We start from the raw sequence: 20,044 nt of genomic DNA on the forward strand, positions 1-20,044 counted from the left end.
TTTTAGCTGATTTTAATCTAAGACGTACTTCTGCAACTATGAGATTGTGGTCTGATGAGATATCTGCTCCAGGATAAGTCTTTGCACTCTTTATACTACTGTGGAATCTTTTATTTATCAGTATATAATCAATTTGATTTCTGACAATATTATGTTGGTTATCTTGAGGCGATTTCCGAGTGTACAGTCTTCTGGGTGGAAGTTTAAACCAGGTATTTGCTATTGTTAGATCTTCTTCCTGACAGAATTGGACTAGGCGATCTCCTCTGTCATTTCTGGTGCCTAAGCCATTTTCGCCAACAATTTCTCCATCACCCCCTCTTCCCACTTTTGCATTGAAGTCACCCATCACTATGTTTATATTATGTTTCTTTGTTAGGTTTTTAATCTCTTTTAGGTGTTCATAAAACTCTTCAACATCTTCTTCACTTTTGTCAGCTGTGGGTGCATAAGCTTGGATGATATTTATGTTAACGGGGTTTCCCTTAAGTTGTAACAGCATTATCCTTTCAGAAAATGGAATCCAATTTATTACTGATTTATTGATTTCTTCATCTACTATTACAGCTACACCATGTCGATGTTTGTTCTCATCATTCCCAGAGTAATACATTGTCATATTATCTTGTTGACACTTTCCAGATCCTGGCCATCTTGTCTCGCAAATTCCCAAAATCCGGATGCCCAGCCTCTTCATTTCTCTTGTGGCATTTCTTAATTTGCCAGCTTCATACAGAGTTCTGACATTCCAAGTTGCAATTTTAAAAGTGGACACCATTTTGAGCCCGGAGATTCTTCGCACCCCTGTCCCATTTAAGGGATGCGGGGAACTTGGGGCCAATTGTAAGGGTTTGCTCGCCATGGTGGTTGTTCTGGAGATAAGTTAGAGCAGTAGTTTCTCCATTTGCTTTCTGCTCCGCAGTATTACAGACGTACACAATATAATCATATTGCCATCTGCAAATCTCTGATCACAAGCTTTTCCGTCATCATTTGGCTTCAACCTTGTGTCAGTACTGACAATGCTGCTTCCCAATGTCAGGGGCGGTGACCCCAGTAGGTACTTATTTAATGGCGGCACTACTCGCCATGTCACTGAATTGTCATTGGGCTTTGTGAGGTTTTAAGTGAGACAGAGTTGCCACTTCTGCTCCCCCATGCCCTGATAACTCAGTCGCTGTTGGTCCACGGCTGCTTATTTGCCAGATTGCTCTGCTTATATCGCAGCTAACCTCCATATCTGAAGGCTGTTCCCCGATCCGCCACCTGGGGACGCACCCAGTAGTAGTCATATTTATCAGTAGTCATAAATATCAGTCATATTTATTGACACAAAAACAGTATAAAAATAAAAACATAAAATACACTCTGAAAATAAAACAATAAAAGGTATATAATCCACTATATTGAACAAACTAGTTACACTTACGGGAACATATCAGTATTGCAAAATATACCGAGCAACTAATTAAAACTAAACAATAACAATGAATCTAAATATTAATGGCTTCCTTGGGCCTGTGTTTCAGAGCAAAGCTTTTCATATGACAGTAATACATTGGAAATTGTGACACTCTTAGTTCTCTTTCTATATTTAACTGAGATCTATATTTTGTTTTTAAGGCAGCCACTGCAGAAAACCCAATTTCACAAAATTAGTGCTCAAAATTCAAACAGCGAGCTAGATGCAAGTTGTCTTTTGATTTCGTCGCTTAACATGAAATCTATAAATTGTTCCTCCTTTTCAATTTGAAATGTGTATCCAACCCACTCATACTTTGCCATTATGTTTTTGTCAGTTATAAAATAGTTTCTAAAATTCTTGTCAACATTGTTAAATGGTTTTCAATAGTTGCAAATAAAACCTTGATGTGCTGCTCTTCTGCCATGTAGGTTTTGATAAATTCATCCTCATTTGCAAACAGATCTAATTTTTGTTGCTTTACCTTTTTGTTCCATAACTCTAGTTTTTTACAATTAACTTTGTCACTCATCTCTAAGATATGTGTATTTTTTCCTTGGAGTTGCAGGTTTAATATATTTAGTTTCTCAAATATTTCCATCAGGTAGCTCAATTCCATTACAAATAAGTGGTCTCTAAACTTATCTGCTTCTTCATGATTTTCCTCTTTGAAGAAGATTGCTATTTTCTCTTAATTCGTAAACACATTGTAAACATTTTCTCTGTGATAACTATCCTGTCTTGCAGCAAATTAGTAATGCTGAATGTTCTGTTCCAGTCATGTCTTTGCAAAGCTCAGAAAACAGTCTTGATGAGAATGATGAGAAATGAGGGTCTCATTTTTATTATTATTAGTAGTAGTAGTATTAGTTAGGCCTCCATCAAGTCAAAAGACTCATCGCAGGAGGTTCCTCCTAGGAAACACAAGTCTATCATACCACTCCTTAAACTCATTGACCATTCTCGCTCTCACCTCTCTATCAGGCAATGCATTCCACAGTTCAACCACCCTCCAGACAAAGAAACCACTCCTCACCCTTTTGCTCACAGCTTCCCACATAACTTCTAGGGATGGCCCCTTGTCATCACTCCTTCCCTCTGTTCAACCAAGCGAAAGAACTCCCCAGTGTCAACCCTCTAACCACCTCTCAACAGTTTAAAATTCTCAATCATGTCACCTCTCCTTCTTCTATCCACCAAACTCTGCGTCCACATTCCCTCAGCCAATCCTCATAACTAACATTGTACAGTCCTGAAACCATCTTTGTTATCTACTTCTGTGCACTTTCCACAGTTAATTTCTCTCCTTTGAATCCTGGGCACCAAATCTGAGAACAATAGTCTAAGTGTGGTCTGATCAGGGTCTTATACAACGGAATGATAACTCTTTTATCTCTGCAGGTTCCTTCTCATTATTGCAGCAATCCTCTGTGTTACCTTCACCACCTTTGCAATATGTCCCCTGAATTTCAGATTTCTATCAGTCATCAACCCCAGATCTCTTGTCTCCCCTACTTCCTCCAGTATAGCTCCTGCAATAGAGCATGCAGCATCGCATCGATGTATCCCAAACTTCAAGACTTGACATTTTGCTACATTAAACTAATACTTCCCATTCCTTTGCCCATCTGTCTAGCTTATTCAAATACTCTTACAAGGCTACCACATCTGCACTATTGCTAATAACCCTTCCCAGCTTCACATCATCTGCAAACAGCTGAATATCCCCCTGCAATCCACTGACAATGTCATTGATATAAGGGTTAGACAATATAGGTCCCAGTACTGAGCCCTGTGGGACCCCACTTGTAACCTTCTGCCTCCTTGAAACTGCCTCACCTTACACAACTCTCTGATACCTATTGGAAAGCCAATCCTGAATCCAGTTGACCAGCCTGACATCCAAACTGTGCTGCAACTTAAATATCAGCTTATCACGTGGCACCCTGTCAAATGCCTATGATAAATCCAAGAAAATGGCAGTATATGGCTTTTTTATCTTTAAGTGTGTCTGTTCTCGGTGCACTTTCCTACTTATCCTTCTAACTATAAATGAACTAATGATGAATCTCACAAACAATGACACTGACAATGCAATGAAAAGAAATTTCCCTCATAAACTAATCCCAATAAAAAAAAAAATATACACTTCAACCAATCACAACATACAAATCAAGCCAGACTCCTCAGTAAAAACACTTTCACATTTTCTTTATTAAGTGCTGTTCATCAGAACTTCCACCTCTTGCTTTGGTAAAGTAACAATAGTGATGGCACTATTGTTACTTTACCAAAAGATAAAGCTGACCTCCTAGTATTCTACACAACTCTCTGATACCTATCAGACAGCCAAACCTGAATCCAGTTGACTAACCAGACATTTAAACCCAGGTGCTGCAACTTAAGTATCAGCTTATCATGTGGCACCCTGTCAAATGCCTTTGCATAATTAAAAAAAAATGGCAGTATATGTCTTTTCCCTTATCAACTGCTCTTGTCACTTTTATTATAAAAGGCAATCATATTACTAAAGCAAGGGCACCCCTTAACAAATCCATGTTGACTGTCACAGATAACATTACCCTCATCTGCCCAACACTGTATATGGTCCCTCACTAATTTCTCTAAGATCTTTACAACTACTGATGAAACACAAACTGGCCTATCGTTAGACACATCCAATCTGTTACTGCCCTTATGCAAAGGCACTATTATACCTTCCTTCCATTGCTTGGGTATCTTTCCCGTAGCCAGATTTCATTGAAAAGCCAGGCCATCAGAGCTGTCGGTTCTCTAGCACATTCTCTCAAAACCCGCAGTGAAATACCATCCAGTCCCACAGCTTTATTGACATCCAGGGTACTCAGTATTTGAAACAAGCTTTCCTCTAAACCTCAAACCTGCCTAATCCCTCTAGTATTAAAACTTACTTCTCCAGGATGAAAAACTCCAATAATGTGTTCATTGAACAACTCCATTATCTCCTCTGCATCAGTCTCTCTATTCCCATTTTTATCCCACAATGTCATTCTTCCGCAATCATTTCTCCTCCTACTAACCATATAGTTAAAAAATTCCCTAGGATTACCTTTGGATCTTAGTGCCGGTCTGTTCTCATATTCTAGTTTCACCTTTCTTACCATATTAGTCACTCTCCTGGCACAAGACTTATATTCTTCATGCATCTGCTCTCCACGCCTTTCTTAATATCTGTTCCATAACCTCTTTTTCACCTGCGGTTCCTGTTTGATATTTTTATCATCCACTTTACACCAAATTGTGTCCTCTTCTTCACTCTTGGAATACAACTCACTATTGCTGCCAACAAAAATTCCGTCGCAATTTTCCATGCACTAATGATATTGCGGCCTTCCAATTCCTCCCTCCATGAAACTTCCCCAAGTTGATATCTAAGGCTATTATAATCATCTGCCTTATAATTCCACATATGTTCCCATCTCTTTGATACTCCTGCATGTCTATTCATCTTCCAAGTCAAAACCATATGGTCAGTCTCTCCAACCGGGGGGGGGGATGTCATCTCAGTTATTATTAACTCTTCTGATGCTATGATCAAATACAAAAAATCGAACCTCTTGTTCTCTCTATTACATGTTGCCTAAGACATTTGTTCCCCAAGAATTCTAGAAATTCCATTCCCTTATTGCTACATTCATCTTCCTCTCTCCAATTTATACTGCTGTAGTTAAAAATCTCCCATAACAATCATTCTTCTTGCACATGCCAAGCTCAACTGTCTAAACATCTCCTGGTGTCTAAACACCCTCTATGCTACATGATTTGTAGCAATACCCCACTAAATATCCTGTCTTACCCACCTGTACCTCACACCATATACTTTCAAAATCGTTAGTGTCACTGCCTTCCAAAGCCTCAACTCTTAGAGGCCATAAGTCGTCACTTATCATAAGCAGTACTCCACCACCATGCTTTCCCTTCCTATCCTGCTGAAAAATGCTATACCCTGCTACTTCTATTCCTGTAATTATATCCTCTTCTGTCAACCACGTCTCAGTGATCCCAATAATCTTTGGCCAAGCTGATGTTATCACCGCCACCAATTCCTCTCCTTCATTCCGGATACTCCCGGCATTAGTATAAAGCATAAAAATGCCACTATTTCTATACCCAGCATTATCCCCTCTAGACTCCACTGGGCTCAGCGTTACCTGATGTTGTCTCCCCCTTCTCCCAAGTTCCATTCCCACAAGAGGCCACCCCTGCTACCATCCACCCTGGGCATTCTAGTTTCCCTGCATTGACACACACCAACTCTTTCAGAACAGGAATCTCTCCAGATGCCTGTGTCCTTGCTCATTCAAATGTAAGCGGTCTCTCGCATACAATTCCTTTCTGTCCTCAAACGCCCTCCAAGCATCCACATATTGCAGTTCTCTCTTCTGACACATTCTAGCTGTTATGTTATTCAATATTACTGCTCTTCTGCTCAGCTCGTCACTATCATACCTAGGCAACATGCACACTATCTTTCCTCTCTGCATCTTCTTTTGTACAACCTGAAGCAAGAATCTCATATCTCTCACTGCTCAATTTAGATTACCTCTCAAGTCATTCGTTCCTACCATCGCAATCATCTCATCCACAATTTCACCCCTCTTGATTGCCATAGCCACACTTTCTATCGTTCCTTTAGGCAAACACTCCTCATGCATCCCATCTTGCACATCATGGATCATTGAATCTCCATACATTACACCTCTTACCGCCCTGTTCCTCGATTGCTCCCATGCATATCTCTCTCTGCATTCCCCTACTTACCTTCCTTCCTGACATCACTCTATCCCTGGTTTCAATGCTCCCTTGCATTCTTCTCATTCCCTCTCTCCTCATCTGTCATTCTCATAACTCTCTCTCATTCCCTCTTTTCCACTGTTCCTATTCTCTCCTCTTCTATCATTCCCATAACTCTCTCTCATTCCCTATCTTCCACTTATCCTATTCTCTCCTCTTCTATCATTTTCATAACTCTCTCTCACTCCTACTCTGATTTGCCTTGCATTCGTCTCTTCCATTCAGCTAATCTCATCTTTCTCACTTCTCATCTCATTCTCTAGACATTCCACCTGCTCTTTCAGCTCATCTATCTCTCTCTCTGTCTCTTTCTCTGCAAGTCATCCACTCTTATTTGCCATTCATTTCTCCCAATTGAGACCATCTCCGAAAACATCACAATCATTCAACCTATTCATACTCCCCACTCTCATTATTTTATTCATATTTCTCTCGCAGAAAAATTTCTTCTAGTCGCCGATTGGATTCGAAATGAAGTCTTCCTTCACGCAGTCAAGCGCCAAACGGTGTGCAAACGCCACATCGACTGAGCTACACAGGCTAAAGTAAAATTTCATTCGAGGCGGATTTGAACCACTTATCTATGAATAGCTGCATAACACATCTACAGTCCACCTCTCTGCCAGCTGAGCTACTAACAGATTGGTTATAACTGTTGTTACACAATGTTTGGACCAGAACTCATTTCCTTTGCAGCAAGAGCTTCTCTGTGAATCATGCAATGTGTCCAAATACATTGTGGGGATTTTTTCCTCACAAGGACTTGTAACTTTTATACCTTCCAGACATAACTTGAGCACTATCAGTGCAAATTCCTGCACAATGTTTCCACTCTATGTTTGTCTTGCATATATAATCATCAAATATTTGAACAATTCTGGTGTGCTGTGGCTCTTCTTTCTATTAGTTTTCAAAATAATAACTCTTCAACTGTTGATAGTCCATTGCAAAATCGCACATGAGCGATTAAATAACAATCCTTATTACTATCTGTTGCCTCGTCGAGCTGAATTGAGAATAATTTGTCACAAAGTTTTGACAAAAGTTGTTGTTGCATGTCGTATATCACCAATTTGCCAAGCAAGAGTATAATTTAATACAGGTATGCACTGTAGTTGTTTAGTAAATCTTTCTCCGGGCATAGTTTCCACAATGTCATTCGCAGCTGACATAATTAGGCTTCTCCGATAGTGTGGAGCTTTTTGCAGCTCTTCTATTTTATATGCAACTTTGTAAGAAGTTGCATATAAAGCTATTTTATATGCAACTTTGTAAGAAGCTAGTAAAGCTTTTTCATTTACAGATAAAGCTTTTTAATGCTAGATTTTTGCTTTTCAAAGCATTTCAGTTTGGCAGCAAAGATCTCTCAAGGTTTGTTAACCACCTTACTGGCCATTACATATCAAATATGCATCCTCATACGCTTCGTATCCATTATATATTTCAATGTAATATCAATGGTATTACAATTTTAATATGCACTTTTCATCCTTGATAACCTTGACGTCTATAGATGTCTTGGCTGGTAGCGTGGTTAACATACTCCTCATGAAGTGTTTCTAAATGTCTTTTAAGTTTATTCAGTTTCATGCTATCAGCCACCAAAATTTTTGAACAAATAACACACAGTGTTCTTTCTTCATCATTTACTTCAGTCTTTGTAAAACCGAAATCTAAATATTCTGCTGCATGCTCTCTTGATTTTACTTTCGGCGTGATATTCTGGGAACCTGAATTTGTTAATGTCGATACTCCACAGTTGTCAGATGCTTGCTTACATCCAGTTATAAATTTATCCATTTTTCTATACTAGAAAAGATTGTTTTTCTAGTGTAGTTCCTATCACAGTCGTTGTGAATAGGAGTGAAATAACACCGACCATCGACTTCTCACTGTTGCAGTGTTATGCTACTGCTGTCTTGCTATTTCAAGCCTTAGAAACATTTCCAGAATATTCGAGACTTCTTGTGATGAAATTGCGAATGTTTCTGGAAGGCTGATACGATTCAACGGTCTGTGCAGTGATGCCAGATCTGTACAATTTTTGAAAGATTTGATGGCATATTTAAATTTGTATGAATATTTTAAAATTTTAATTAATTCCTAGTTTTTTGGGTTTTTTGTTTGCTAACTTTTATGGGTTTTGTCAGTGTCTCAACACAAGAATTGCAAGGGGGAAAGGTGGGGGCGACACAAAAACTAATATTAAAAAATGGGACACACATGAGAGAAAGTGAGGAACACTGCTGTAGCGCCTCTCTCAACAAGCCTTTGAATTCCATGAAGGTTCCACATAATAGTAATAATAACTTTAGATGTTATGGTTAACAGGCTGACTAATTAATTAACTCCATGAATTTTATTGTACTGTAATTCAGGATTTTACTATCAGAACTCAAATTATTATTATCATGAGACCTACATACAATTCTAAAACTCATTGTGAGAGATCTGTCTTAATATCTTGCCTTATCAAGATATCACATCTTGACTTAAATGCATTCACTGTTTCCACACTTGCTACATACTCTCAGGTAATACATTCCAATCACCCACCACTCTCTATGCAAAAAAAAAACTACTCTTTATCCTCTGCCCTGCTCACGCCTTTCTTATATACTTCTTGAAATGACCTCTTGCCCTCCCCTTGTCTCTCCCATTTATGAAAAATCTCATCCACCTCAATCTCACAATAATCCCTTACAAGCTTATGTATCTTGATTATATCCCATCTCCTCCTATCCACCACACTCTGCATATTCATTCCACTCAAGCTGTATTTATATTCCACAGGCAAGCAACTTAGTTAATCACATCTGGACTTTTTTTTAATGTCTCTTCATCCTTTTGAAAGCCAAATAATCAAATCTATGCCAGTTGTGGGCCTGATCACAGCCTTATGTTATGTTATGGCAATGATATGGAGGACACTGATATATAGAGGTAAGGATGTTATCCTGCCCTCACAATTTTAGCTGTGTGTTCCCAATATTTCATGTCCTTGTCCACCATCATTCTCAGATCCCTCATCTCCTCAACCTCTTCTAATATCTCTCCACCAGTTACATACTCTGCATTTCTTCTATTCTTCTCCGAATTTAAAACTTTACACTCTTCAATGTTGAACTAGTAACCCCCACTCACTTGCACATTCACCCAGTCTATTCAAGTCCTCTTGCAAGGCCACAACATCTGCTCTGCTCCTCATAATTCTTCCTAATATTGCATCAACTTCAAACAACTATGTGTAAACTTTTAAATAATTCGTAATATCATTAACATACAAGTTAAACAGCAATAGCCCCAAAATGGGCCCTTGGTGCACACAACTAATGACTTTCCTTTTCTAGGATATAACTCTCCCTCACACAACTTGCTGATACCTATCAGACACCCAATCCAGACACTAATCTGCTATCCATACCCATCCATTCCAATTTAATTGCCAGCTTGTCGTGTGGCAAATTATCAAAGACTTTTGCAAAATCTAAATGTACCACTGTGTATACATCTCCTTTGTCCAGTGAAGCCATAATAAGTAGATTGCTAAAACATGATCATCCTTTAGTAGACCCATGCTGCCCATCAAAGCGAATGCTACTGTTACCAGCCCAGTTTCTTGGTGCTGATTAACCTCTCTAACACTTTAACCACAATTCCAGACATACAGATTGGCCTTTGATTCAAAACCTTAGTTTTATCATCTCACTTATGAAGAGAAATAATTTTTCCTCTTCCACCCCTTTGAGACTAGACTTACTCTAAGACTCAACTCATGTTAAAAAAGGTACAGCAGTGGTGTTGTTAACTCCCTGAACATTCCCCTTCAAGATACACAGTAATATATCATTAAGTCCTGCATCCTTATTCGCATCAAGTTTACTTTATTCCTCATATACCTCCTGTTCATTATAATCATGTGGAAAGGCTTATGTGTTCGTCACACATGTTGAATTGGATTTTGACAGTATTGATGCAAACACAGATTGATAAGAAAATAACTATTTATTAACTTAGGTTAATAAACTATTTATTAACTTAAGTTAATAAATAGCTATTTTCTTATCAATCTGTGTTCGCATCAATACCGTGAAAATCCAATTCAACATGTTCATTATAATGTTGCAAATTATATGGTTGTATATTAAGTGGTTTTTTTTTTTTTTTCAGTTGCACCTCTCTGTTATATCTATGAAGATCCTGTTACCTTATATCTTGTTTTTAAAGAACTCTACTGTCGATATTTTTGTAAGCTTCATAATTTATCATCACAATCACAGGTATTTATTTTAGATGAATTAAATGTAGGTAAATCAAGAATGCATAAATACGTTTTTTGTTTATTGTAAGTATATTATTTTGGCCACTAACTTGATTTTAGAATAATATTACACTAGGTTTTTTTAGACCAATGAATTTAATAATAAATTATGCCAACAAGTTTCACCAACTGGGCTGTTTGGCTTCTTCAGACCATACAAAACAGTAAAGACAACTCAAAGTCGCTAGTACATAGAACAAATGTATGAAATATAACAAAATTATAAAGACCCATAACATCATACACATGGAGCATGTGTTTCATTAGTTATTGTTGTGTGTGCACGCTCTGAAGTTTGCAGCGAAATTAAATTCTGGTAAGCTTAGCGATCTTATTAGGGTTTTCCATATGTCAGGCAGGATCATTCCTTGATTAATGTTTAGGCTGCTTTCAGAACGGAGAACCACTGTGGCTTCTTTGAAATTACGACATTGGATATCTTCTTCTGGATAAGGCATGGAACTTTTGTCCCATTGCTTGTGTTGAAGAAGTGCATGGCTAATCCGGAACTATCTATTCTTTTGTTTTTAACATCTCCAATGCGTTCCTTTTTTATTTTGAGACTTCTTGATGTCTGACCTAATTTTGCTATTGCACCTAACCATATTCCATAGGTTGATATTATTTGCAACATAGAGACAGCACTCTCATCTTTGTCTGAAACAATAGCCAATGATCTTAGATTAAAGAGTGCTGTTATCCTTTTGTTGTCACGACCACCAAACCAAAATATAACACCTTGAGAAAGGGGAGCTCTCTCCAACTTGAAGAAGGACAAACAAATCATCATTTTAAAGGCAGACAAAGGAAACTCAACGGTTATCCTTAACACCAATGACTACACAGCTAAGATCACAGAGTTACTCTCAGATATATCAACTTATCGGATATTAGATTCAGACCCTACATGGAAAAACCACAAGGTCACAAATAATTTATTATGAAATATGAACAGTTGGTCTACAAATCTACAATGGAGATTGAAGTTGTTGCACCCAGTGACACCTCGATTATATGGTTCTCCTAAATTTCACAAAAGTGGAGTCCCTCTACACCCCATAGTGGATGGAAGAAATTCTCCAACCTACCTATTGTCTAAACAATCTTTCCCGTCTCCTAAAAGATCATATTCAAAACTCTGACACTTACATAAAGAATTCAAAGCACTTCATTGCTAAATTGAAAAACATCTCTATTTTTGAAACAGTTATTCTTGCCAGCCTGGACGTGGTATCTTTATTCACCAACATCCCGATAGAAGAAGTTATCAACATTTTACACAATTGTATCCTCATGATGCTGCTAACCTCTTCAGTCATTGCCTCAAATCTAACTTCTTAAATGGAACGGCACTATATGCGAACAACTAATTTGCTTGGCTATGGGCCGTACCCCTATCTCCTCCGTGTACAGATCTATTCATGGAGAAACTAGAAAATGACATCCTTTCCCAATTAGACCCTAAGCCATTAGTATGGTGGAGGTATGTTGATGACATTTTTATAATATGGAGAAACACTAAAACAGTGCTTTTTGACTTTCTAACAAAGATAAATTCCTTCCATCAGAAAATCAAATTCACCTTGGAATTTGAGAAGGATAGACAACTATCATTTTTAGATATCCTAATTAAAAAAAACAAGCAGATGAGCATATCAACCTTAAAGTGTCTACCGTAAACCAACCCATACTCAACATTATCTTCACTTCTCATCTACTCACCACATTTCTCAAAAATAGAGCCACCAGAATGAAATCAGAAGAAAAAGACCTCCGGGATGAATTAATTCATATATATCACGGACCCTGGCAAACAATAGCTATCCAAGAAATTTGATTAAAAAAATTCTTCATAGTAACCCCCCACAACAACAATCTGCCAAGATTCAATATAAATCCTCAATTGGCATCCCTTATGCAGGAACAGTGTCAAAAAAGATTTCGACACTCTTCAAACCTTTTGAAATTAGAGTAACTTTCAAACCGATCAAGACAATCTGAAACATATTAAGGTCACCAAAAAACAGTAATGCCTTCTTCAAATACACTGGAGTATACAACATCCCTTGCTCTTGTGGTTTAAACTACATAGGTCAGACATCAAGAAGTCTTGAAATAAGAAAAAAGGAACACATCAGAGATGTTAAAACAACAGAATAGATAGTTCCTAATTAGCCATGCACATCTTCAACACAAGCCACACCATTGAATGGGACAAAAGTTCCATTCCTTATCTAGAAGAAGATTTCCAGTGTCACAATTTCACAGTAGCCGCATGGTTCTCTGTTCTGGAAGCAGCCTAAACAGAAATCAAGAAATGATCCTTCCTGACAAATGGAAAACCCTAATAAGATTGCTAAGCTTGCCAGAATTTAATTTCGCTGCAAACTTCAGAGCGTGCACACACAACAATAACTAATGAAACACACGCTCCGTGCGTATGATGATGTTACACTTCATTTTAATTTTGTTATATTTCATACATTTGTTCTATATACTGGCGACTTTGAGATGTCTTTACCGTTTTTTTATGCCCTGAAGAAGCCAAACAGCCTAGTTGGTGAAATTATTGGCATAATTTATCATTAAATTCATTGGTCCATAAAAAAAAAAACAGTGTAATATTATTCTAAAGTTTTTTTTTTATGAATTTATATATAACTACTAAACTATGGTTTATTAATTTTTAATAATATGACTGACATTGCATATTAAATGCATTAACAATTTCTGAATTAAGAAATAATAGTAAGTAGCATAGTAATCCTTAATACATTGATAAATACAATATTATACTGTATTTGGAGGGAGGAGAGTCCCGCAGATCATACTAAAACTGTAAACTGGAATAAATGTACAAGTTTATTTATTTGTTAATAAATAAACAAATAAGAGGGAAAAAAAGGAGAATTTTGCTTTTTTGGCAATGGTTAACTGGCATGCATTGGACTTTGAAAATGAGGTTCTTTTTATGATTTTTTTTTTTTTTTTTGAATTTTTGTTGTTTCAGTAATTTTGCATTTTCTGTGTTTTTTGCTTTAGTGTAAGAATTTATTTTGCTGCCTAACTCTGAATAAGTTTTAAGATTTGATGTGTACCTTGGTCATTTCATCAATAAATTCTAGTGTTGTACTAGATGTCAATCTCATAAAATAAAAAACAAACTCATAATGCCAATAACAAGAAATTGGTCTGTGTTAATTCAGATTGTTTTATGCAATGCTCTCTCTCTAAACTGGATACATGTATGTGTTCACAGTAATCAAAAAAAAGAATGCCTAGTAACTGCATGCACAAAATTTTTGCTTTCAGAATTTCTAATTTGCGGTCAGTAATTTATTTTTGAACATATTATAAAATGATCAACCATACTTTTCACTTATTTTATTTAGTTATTTCTCCAATATCTTCCCTTTAATATTACCCTAAATTTATAATATTATAAGAAACGGATATCTGCTTTTGAGATGTGGTGTTACAGAAGGCTGTTGAGGATATCATATACTGAAAGGCATACAAATGAATGGGTGTTAGAAAAGATAGTGTGTGGAGTGACTGATCTTCAGAGAGTTGAGGCTGCCAGAAAAGCAAACAACAGGACTACATGGCGAGGCCTGGTGTGGAATATCACTGAGCATCGGAGTGACCATACGGCATCTGTAGATGCCCAGTGAACATAGAGAGAGAAATATTACCCTAACCCATTCTAACTTGACTGACCATAATTGTGATGGTAGTTGATATATTTGTTGTTTTTTTATTCAAGTTGGATATTTGTGGTCTTATGTTCTGGTATTCTGTAGTTAGAGTTTAAGTATCGTTTTTACCATTTTATATTGCAGTGATTGTAATCTACTTAGTTTGTAGTCTGCGTAGAATGTATATGTTTTTTTGCATATCTTAGGATGTTTTCACGTAATGCTTTATAGATTAGTGTTTTTATGTATACAGTAGCTATATCTTATAATGGATTTTGTTTGCTAGCTGTTATCTGGAATTTTTTGCAAATAGCTTACATTACTATTCTGATTTAGATCTGCATTGAAGTGAAGTCCAAGGTATTGTTTTCTGTTTATCTATGTGATATTTATTGTTTTAGTTGGTGGGTGGTGCCTTGAGTGTAGGAGTGTAGGTATCAGATGGCGAGATACTTTTCTGCAGGATAGGTCTATAGGTTTTTGAATACCATTAACTTTGTTTTTTTCTGAATTTATGCCAATTTCGGTTAGCCACTGGTGATCAGGTTAATGTGCTGCACGATGGTGTAGGTATGTTTGCATCATTGTGGATGAACACCATAGCTGTGTCATCTATGTTTTGGAAGAGCTTACGTTTTAATGGAAGTTGGTTAACACTATGCATGTAGAAAGAGAGCAGCTCCCTGTAGGACTCCATGGATTACTGGTAATTCTCTGATATGGGTTGATCTTGCACATGTAATGCACTTTCTGTTTGACAGGTACATCTTAAACCTTAGGATTAGGCTTTTGTGTATGAGTTTGTTGAATATTTTTTTTAGGTCTATAAGAACAACTATTATTCTTTTTTTTTTATCTAATGCAGCATTTATTAGGTCTGTGAAATCTTCCAGGAGCATTGTCATTCCTTTATTCTTTTGAAAACCATACTTTATTTTTGGGAGGATATGGAATTTTTTTTTTTTTTTTGTATATATGGAGGATTTGTGACGTGATGGACTCCATAATTTGGTTGATCACTGACAAAGTAACAATGAGTTTGTTATTACTTATTTCTTTTTCCATGTTTATGTATGATTACATAAACATGGAATATGATTAAAGTAGTCTTTAATGTGTTTAGAATAATATGCAAAAGTTACATATTATTTTGTAATATGTAACTTGCATATATTTTGACTTTTTTTTAATAAACTAATCTCTAAGAAAGCTTTGCAGATATGATTTTTCAATTCCTTCTTATTTCTTGCTTCCTATGAAAGTTAAAGCATGACTTTGAATATTGTCTTTTTCTTCTATTAATGAAGGTTGAACCTTGAGAAAAATTAATAAAGTAATTTGGAAAGATATAGTGATGTTTAGAAGTATTAAAAAAAATAATAGTTAAGATATATATAAAAAGCAATATACTTGAAAATATTTACTGTTTCTCACACAGATTAAAATTAATTTCAGAGTATTTTATCTTTGTGTCTTCTCTTTGAAACACTTCTGCAAGAATATGAACCTGAACTGTTCTACCATTTCAACTGTCATGATATTTTTCCGTAAGTAAAAGCAACTAGTGTTCCTGTATTTGTACAATATTCTTTTAATAGTAAAAAAAAAAAAAAAAAAGTCAAAGAACAGTAAGTATTAAATTGGTTGTATTCTGTATTTAATACCTCACAACTCACCTTGCAGGCCTTGTGTTGTGATGAGTAAGTGTGTTTTAAAATTAGTCTTTTAAGGTGAAATACTTGCCACTAGAAGTCAAAGTTATACAACCGCATAGTTGTTTAAAAAAAACCAAAGCACAAGAAATGAAAATGAAAATATGAAGCTAAAAAATAATTTTTAAACAGAAATTAAAGGAAAGCTTTAACTTTACTGTTAAATGTGAGAAACTCGTATGCCTTCTCTGTCATATATAGAAATGTTTAGAATTTTTTTGAAAATATCTTGTTGCTCATGAACATCCTTGCCAGAGCCACATCAGATGTGGCATTCTTGCAAGATAGAATACAAACAGTTGATCATTTAAAATTAGAACGAGTCTCGTGATGTTATGTTGCTAATCACGATAACATTTCACTAAAGAAATGTAAACATAAAAGTGCAGAAATAAATTACATGTATAAGTTCACAATGTCATACAAAAAACTTAATTTATAAAATCATATTAAAGATATCATTAGACAGATGTAGTATCTAGAGGTTATTACAAAAAAAAATAATAATAAATAAATAAATATTAATGTGTTATTCAGATCAAATTTTCCCATATTTTCGACAAGGATATGTAGTCATTTCGGTTCAAGTTAGGGCATTGAAGTAAGGCCTCAGCACTCTCTTTGAATAGGCATTTGAATTTATATCAGCATCTCTGTAGAAGGCGAGTTTTAGACCAGAGAATGTTGTGGTTTGTCTCTATTCTGTGTTGCACCAATCCAGACTTATCAGATTTGTTGTGAAGAATATAAGATTGATGTTCTTGTATTCTTTTTTCTATAGAGTGTTTGGTTTGTCCAAAGTAAGAAAGATGGCAGTCACATGGAAGTTGGAAGCATTTATCTTTAGACGATGGGAAATACGTGGATATATATTGATAAGAATATAAGTAGCTGTTAGATTGTATTTCTTCAGAATTCTTGAAATTGGTTCTGAAATTCCAGTGATATATTGTATTGCAACTCAACGTATAGATTCTTTGTTGTTTAGGTATGGCTTTTAGGATTCAAAGAGATGTTGTGTGGTCCTTTCGGAGAAACTATTTAACTTCATCTAATATTTGATAGTAGAAAGTTCTTTCTTTAACTGCTGGGGAGTTGAACAATTAGTTCTAGCTCATCGAATTAAACATTTAATGATTTCTGTTTTTTTGAGAATGATGATGAGTAGATTGCTCGAGAATGTAACGTCCAGTAAGAGTGGGTTTTCTGTAATTTAACTACAGATGTAGTTAAATTACCTGATGGTGATTGGAAGAGAAGGATATCTAAAAAGGATAATTTGTTATCTTTTTCAATTTCCATGGCAAACTTGATATGAGGGTGTAAAGTATTGATTTTGGCTAAAAAGAAAGGTAAGGAATCTCTGTTGTGAGGACACACCGCAAAAATGTCATCTGTATATCTTAACCCAGAATGAAGGTTGTGGGTATATAAATGAAAAAAGGATGTCTTCTAAATTTTTCAAATAAAAGTTGGCTAGAGTTCTTTGCATTTCCTTCTATTTGCTTGTAGAATTTGTTTTGACACATGAAATATCCAGAGTGCATTACGAATCTGAATTATTTTACGATATCTTGTGGGAAGATGTCAGTAATTCTAAAGTCTCTTGGAGAGGTACATTTGTGAATAGAGATTCTACATCGAAGCTCACCATAAGATCAGTAAGTTGTAAGGAGACATTTTTTATTTTATTTAAGAAATTAGAAGAGTTTTTCAAAAAAGCACAAGGTTTGCCTATATATGATTTCAATAAGTTTGCTAGATATTTGGCTGTGCGGTAAGTAGGTGAATCAATACAGTCTACAATAGGACTCAAAGGAATGTCTGTCTTGTGGATTTAGGTAGACCATAAAACCTAGAAGGTCTTGCAAAATGAATTTTTAACCTTTCTATGGTGTCTGCATCTAACTTGCAACTTTATCTAGAAGGGAATTTAATTTCTTCAGTTGCCTGTTATTAACCTATTTTTAACCTTTCTATGGTGTCTGCATCTAAACTTGCAACTTTATCTAGAAGGGAATTTAATTTCTTTAGTTGCCTGTTAGTGGGGTCATGATCTAGTTCTTGGTATGTTGAGCAATCTCATAGTAAAAGAGAAATTTTTCTTTTGTAATTTGAAGAATCCATAATTACTGTCACTTTTCTCTTGTCTGCTTTAGTGATAAAAAGGCTGTTGCTTCTTAGAGAATGTAGAGCTTTCTTTTCAGACGGAGATATTTTAGATGGGGGAAGCTTGGCTTTAAGTAGTATGGATACAACTTCTAGGTGAAAAGTATTAGCCTTTTCACTGGAGAGGTGAGATAAGTTCCATTCAATGTTAAAAAGGAAATCTAAATATGGAATCTTTTTAGGCTATACCGAATTCATGTCCTTTTAATCTAATCTAATCTTCTTGTGCTAACTTGTTGATAATTCTTAATTCTCTTGCATTGGACATCTGATTGCACAAAGTTATCTTTGTGATAGGAGGAATCATTGAAAATGTAGTTCAGTCAGTTGAGATGTAGAGTAGTTAAGATTCTGTCATAAATGGGAAATGAGGTGTGGATATCTCTGAGCCTCATTTGGTGTGTATGTGTTGTTTTATTTTTATTTATATATCAGTGATGATGAAGTGATGTGGAAATGATTTTGTTTGCAGTTCTTTTTTATAATTTTTTATTCTGTCCTTTGAGAGAGTTTTTTTAACATCAGGGAGACTTGTGGTTCTTTGTTCATGGTTCAGTTTACTGAACAGTTGTAGGAACATATATTCAGAAGAAATAGATTCTTAGACATGCCACCTATGAGAGATCACCCATTCCCCTCATTAGTAACTTTCCCCTTTCTTCCAACTCCCTTCAAGCATCACCTGCTACTTTGTTGAACTGCTGTACTTTTGAATGCATAAGGTTTTGGGTCTGTACAGCATGTTTGGTATGACCTTGAATGGTGTTACCAACCTCAATAAGAAAGGGGGAACAATAGACACCACAATCCTAGTTTGGAGATCAAACTTATCATCAGCCACTTCAGGTTCCAGAAAGCATTGTTGAAGCATTACACTCGACTGTGTAGTGTTCTTTACTTGCTCTTCATTGTCCAGTATAATGCTTCAACCATGCTTCCTGGAACCTGAAGTGGCTGATGATAAGTTTGATCTCCAAAACTAGGATTGTGGTGTCAACCATATGTTCTCTTCGGGTATTTCTACATAACTCTGACAAATCCAGTGTGTATTTGCATGGGATTTATCGGAAGAATGACATTTCCTCCAAGTACAAGGTTATTCATTTGTAGCAGGAATACTCACTGAATTCATCAGAGTCCCCCTCACCTACCCATTTTGTGGATTGGCCACAAAAAATGCCTTTAATAATTGACAGGGATAGATTAACATTGTATTCACCTGCATGTTAGTGGCTCCATTATTAATAATGGTGCTTATATTGTGGCTCTTCAAAAAAGATTTGTATAATCAGAAAAGTGAATGAATGAATAGGTATGACATTTTAACATTTTTAAATGTAAGGTTTTTGAACTTTTTGATCTGCAGATGGGTGGCTACATGCTCTGTTGGTGAAGTATATTGAAGGAAGTGGTAATGGTAGTTACATGTTTAAAAAAAAGAGAGAGACTTGCCAACATGGTAAAGACCCATGGCATTGTTGCATTAGTAAGATGGATGTTGGTTAGTAGAGATAAGCATGTGATATTTGTATTCTGTAAGTCCCTAACCGTATAACATGAACTACTACACTCAGATCTAGTCCCTGAGATTTGAAGGGACTAGATCTGAGTGTAGTTTAAGGAGATAAAGAAACTTTTGAAAGGAGTACAAAGGTAGATAAAATGATATCAGGACTGTGAAGTACTGACAACGAGGATAGATTGAAGTAATCTGCAGAGCTTAATAGACAGAAAATCAATGGTCAATATAAGGAGACATTTAAGCATTTCAAAGGACTTAGACTATATTACATTTGTTAACTGAAAGCAGAGCATAGGAACCCAGAACCTCCTGCCCTGAGAGATAGAA

The 20,044-nt window shown here is 36.0% G+C and overlaps 1 protein-coding gene across 6 annotated transcripts in view; it reads left to right on the plus strand.

The window, feature by feature from the left end:
• LOC150110589 (TBC1 domain family member 19) overlaps positions 1-20,044 on the plus strand; it is a 476,985-nt gene that overhangs the window by 359,369 nt on the left and 97,572 nt on the right. For all 6 annotated transcript variants that reach the window (XM_090395037.1, XM_090395020.1, XM_090395012.1 and 3 more), the window contains exons 14-15: positions 10,466-10,575; positions 15,770-15,861. In XM_090395037.1, the coding sequence (XP_090251163.1) occupies positions 10,466-10,575; positions 15,770-15,861 (202 nt within the window). The remainder of the gene's footprint in view (positions 1-10,465; positions 10,576-15,769; positions 15,862-20,044) is intronic.

This window comes from Typopeltis vanoorti, chromosome 1 (assembly GCF_054136105.1).
Source record: "Typopeltis vanoorti isolate ZY-2024b chromosome 1, IOZ_Tvanoo_1.0, whole genome shotgun sequence".
NCBI lineage: Eukaryota > Metazoa > Arthropoda > Arachnida > Uropygi > Thelyphonidae > Typopeltis > Typopeltis vanoorti.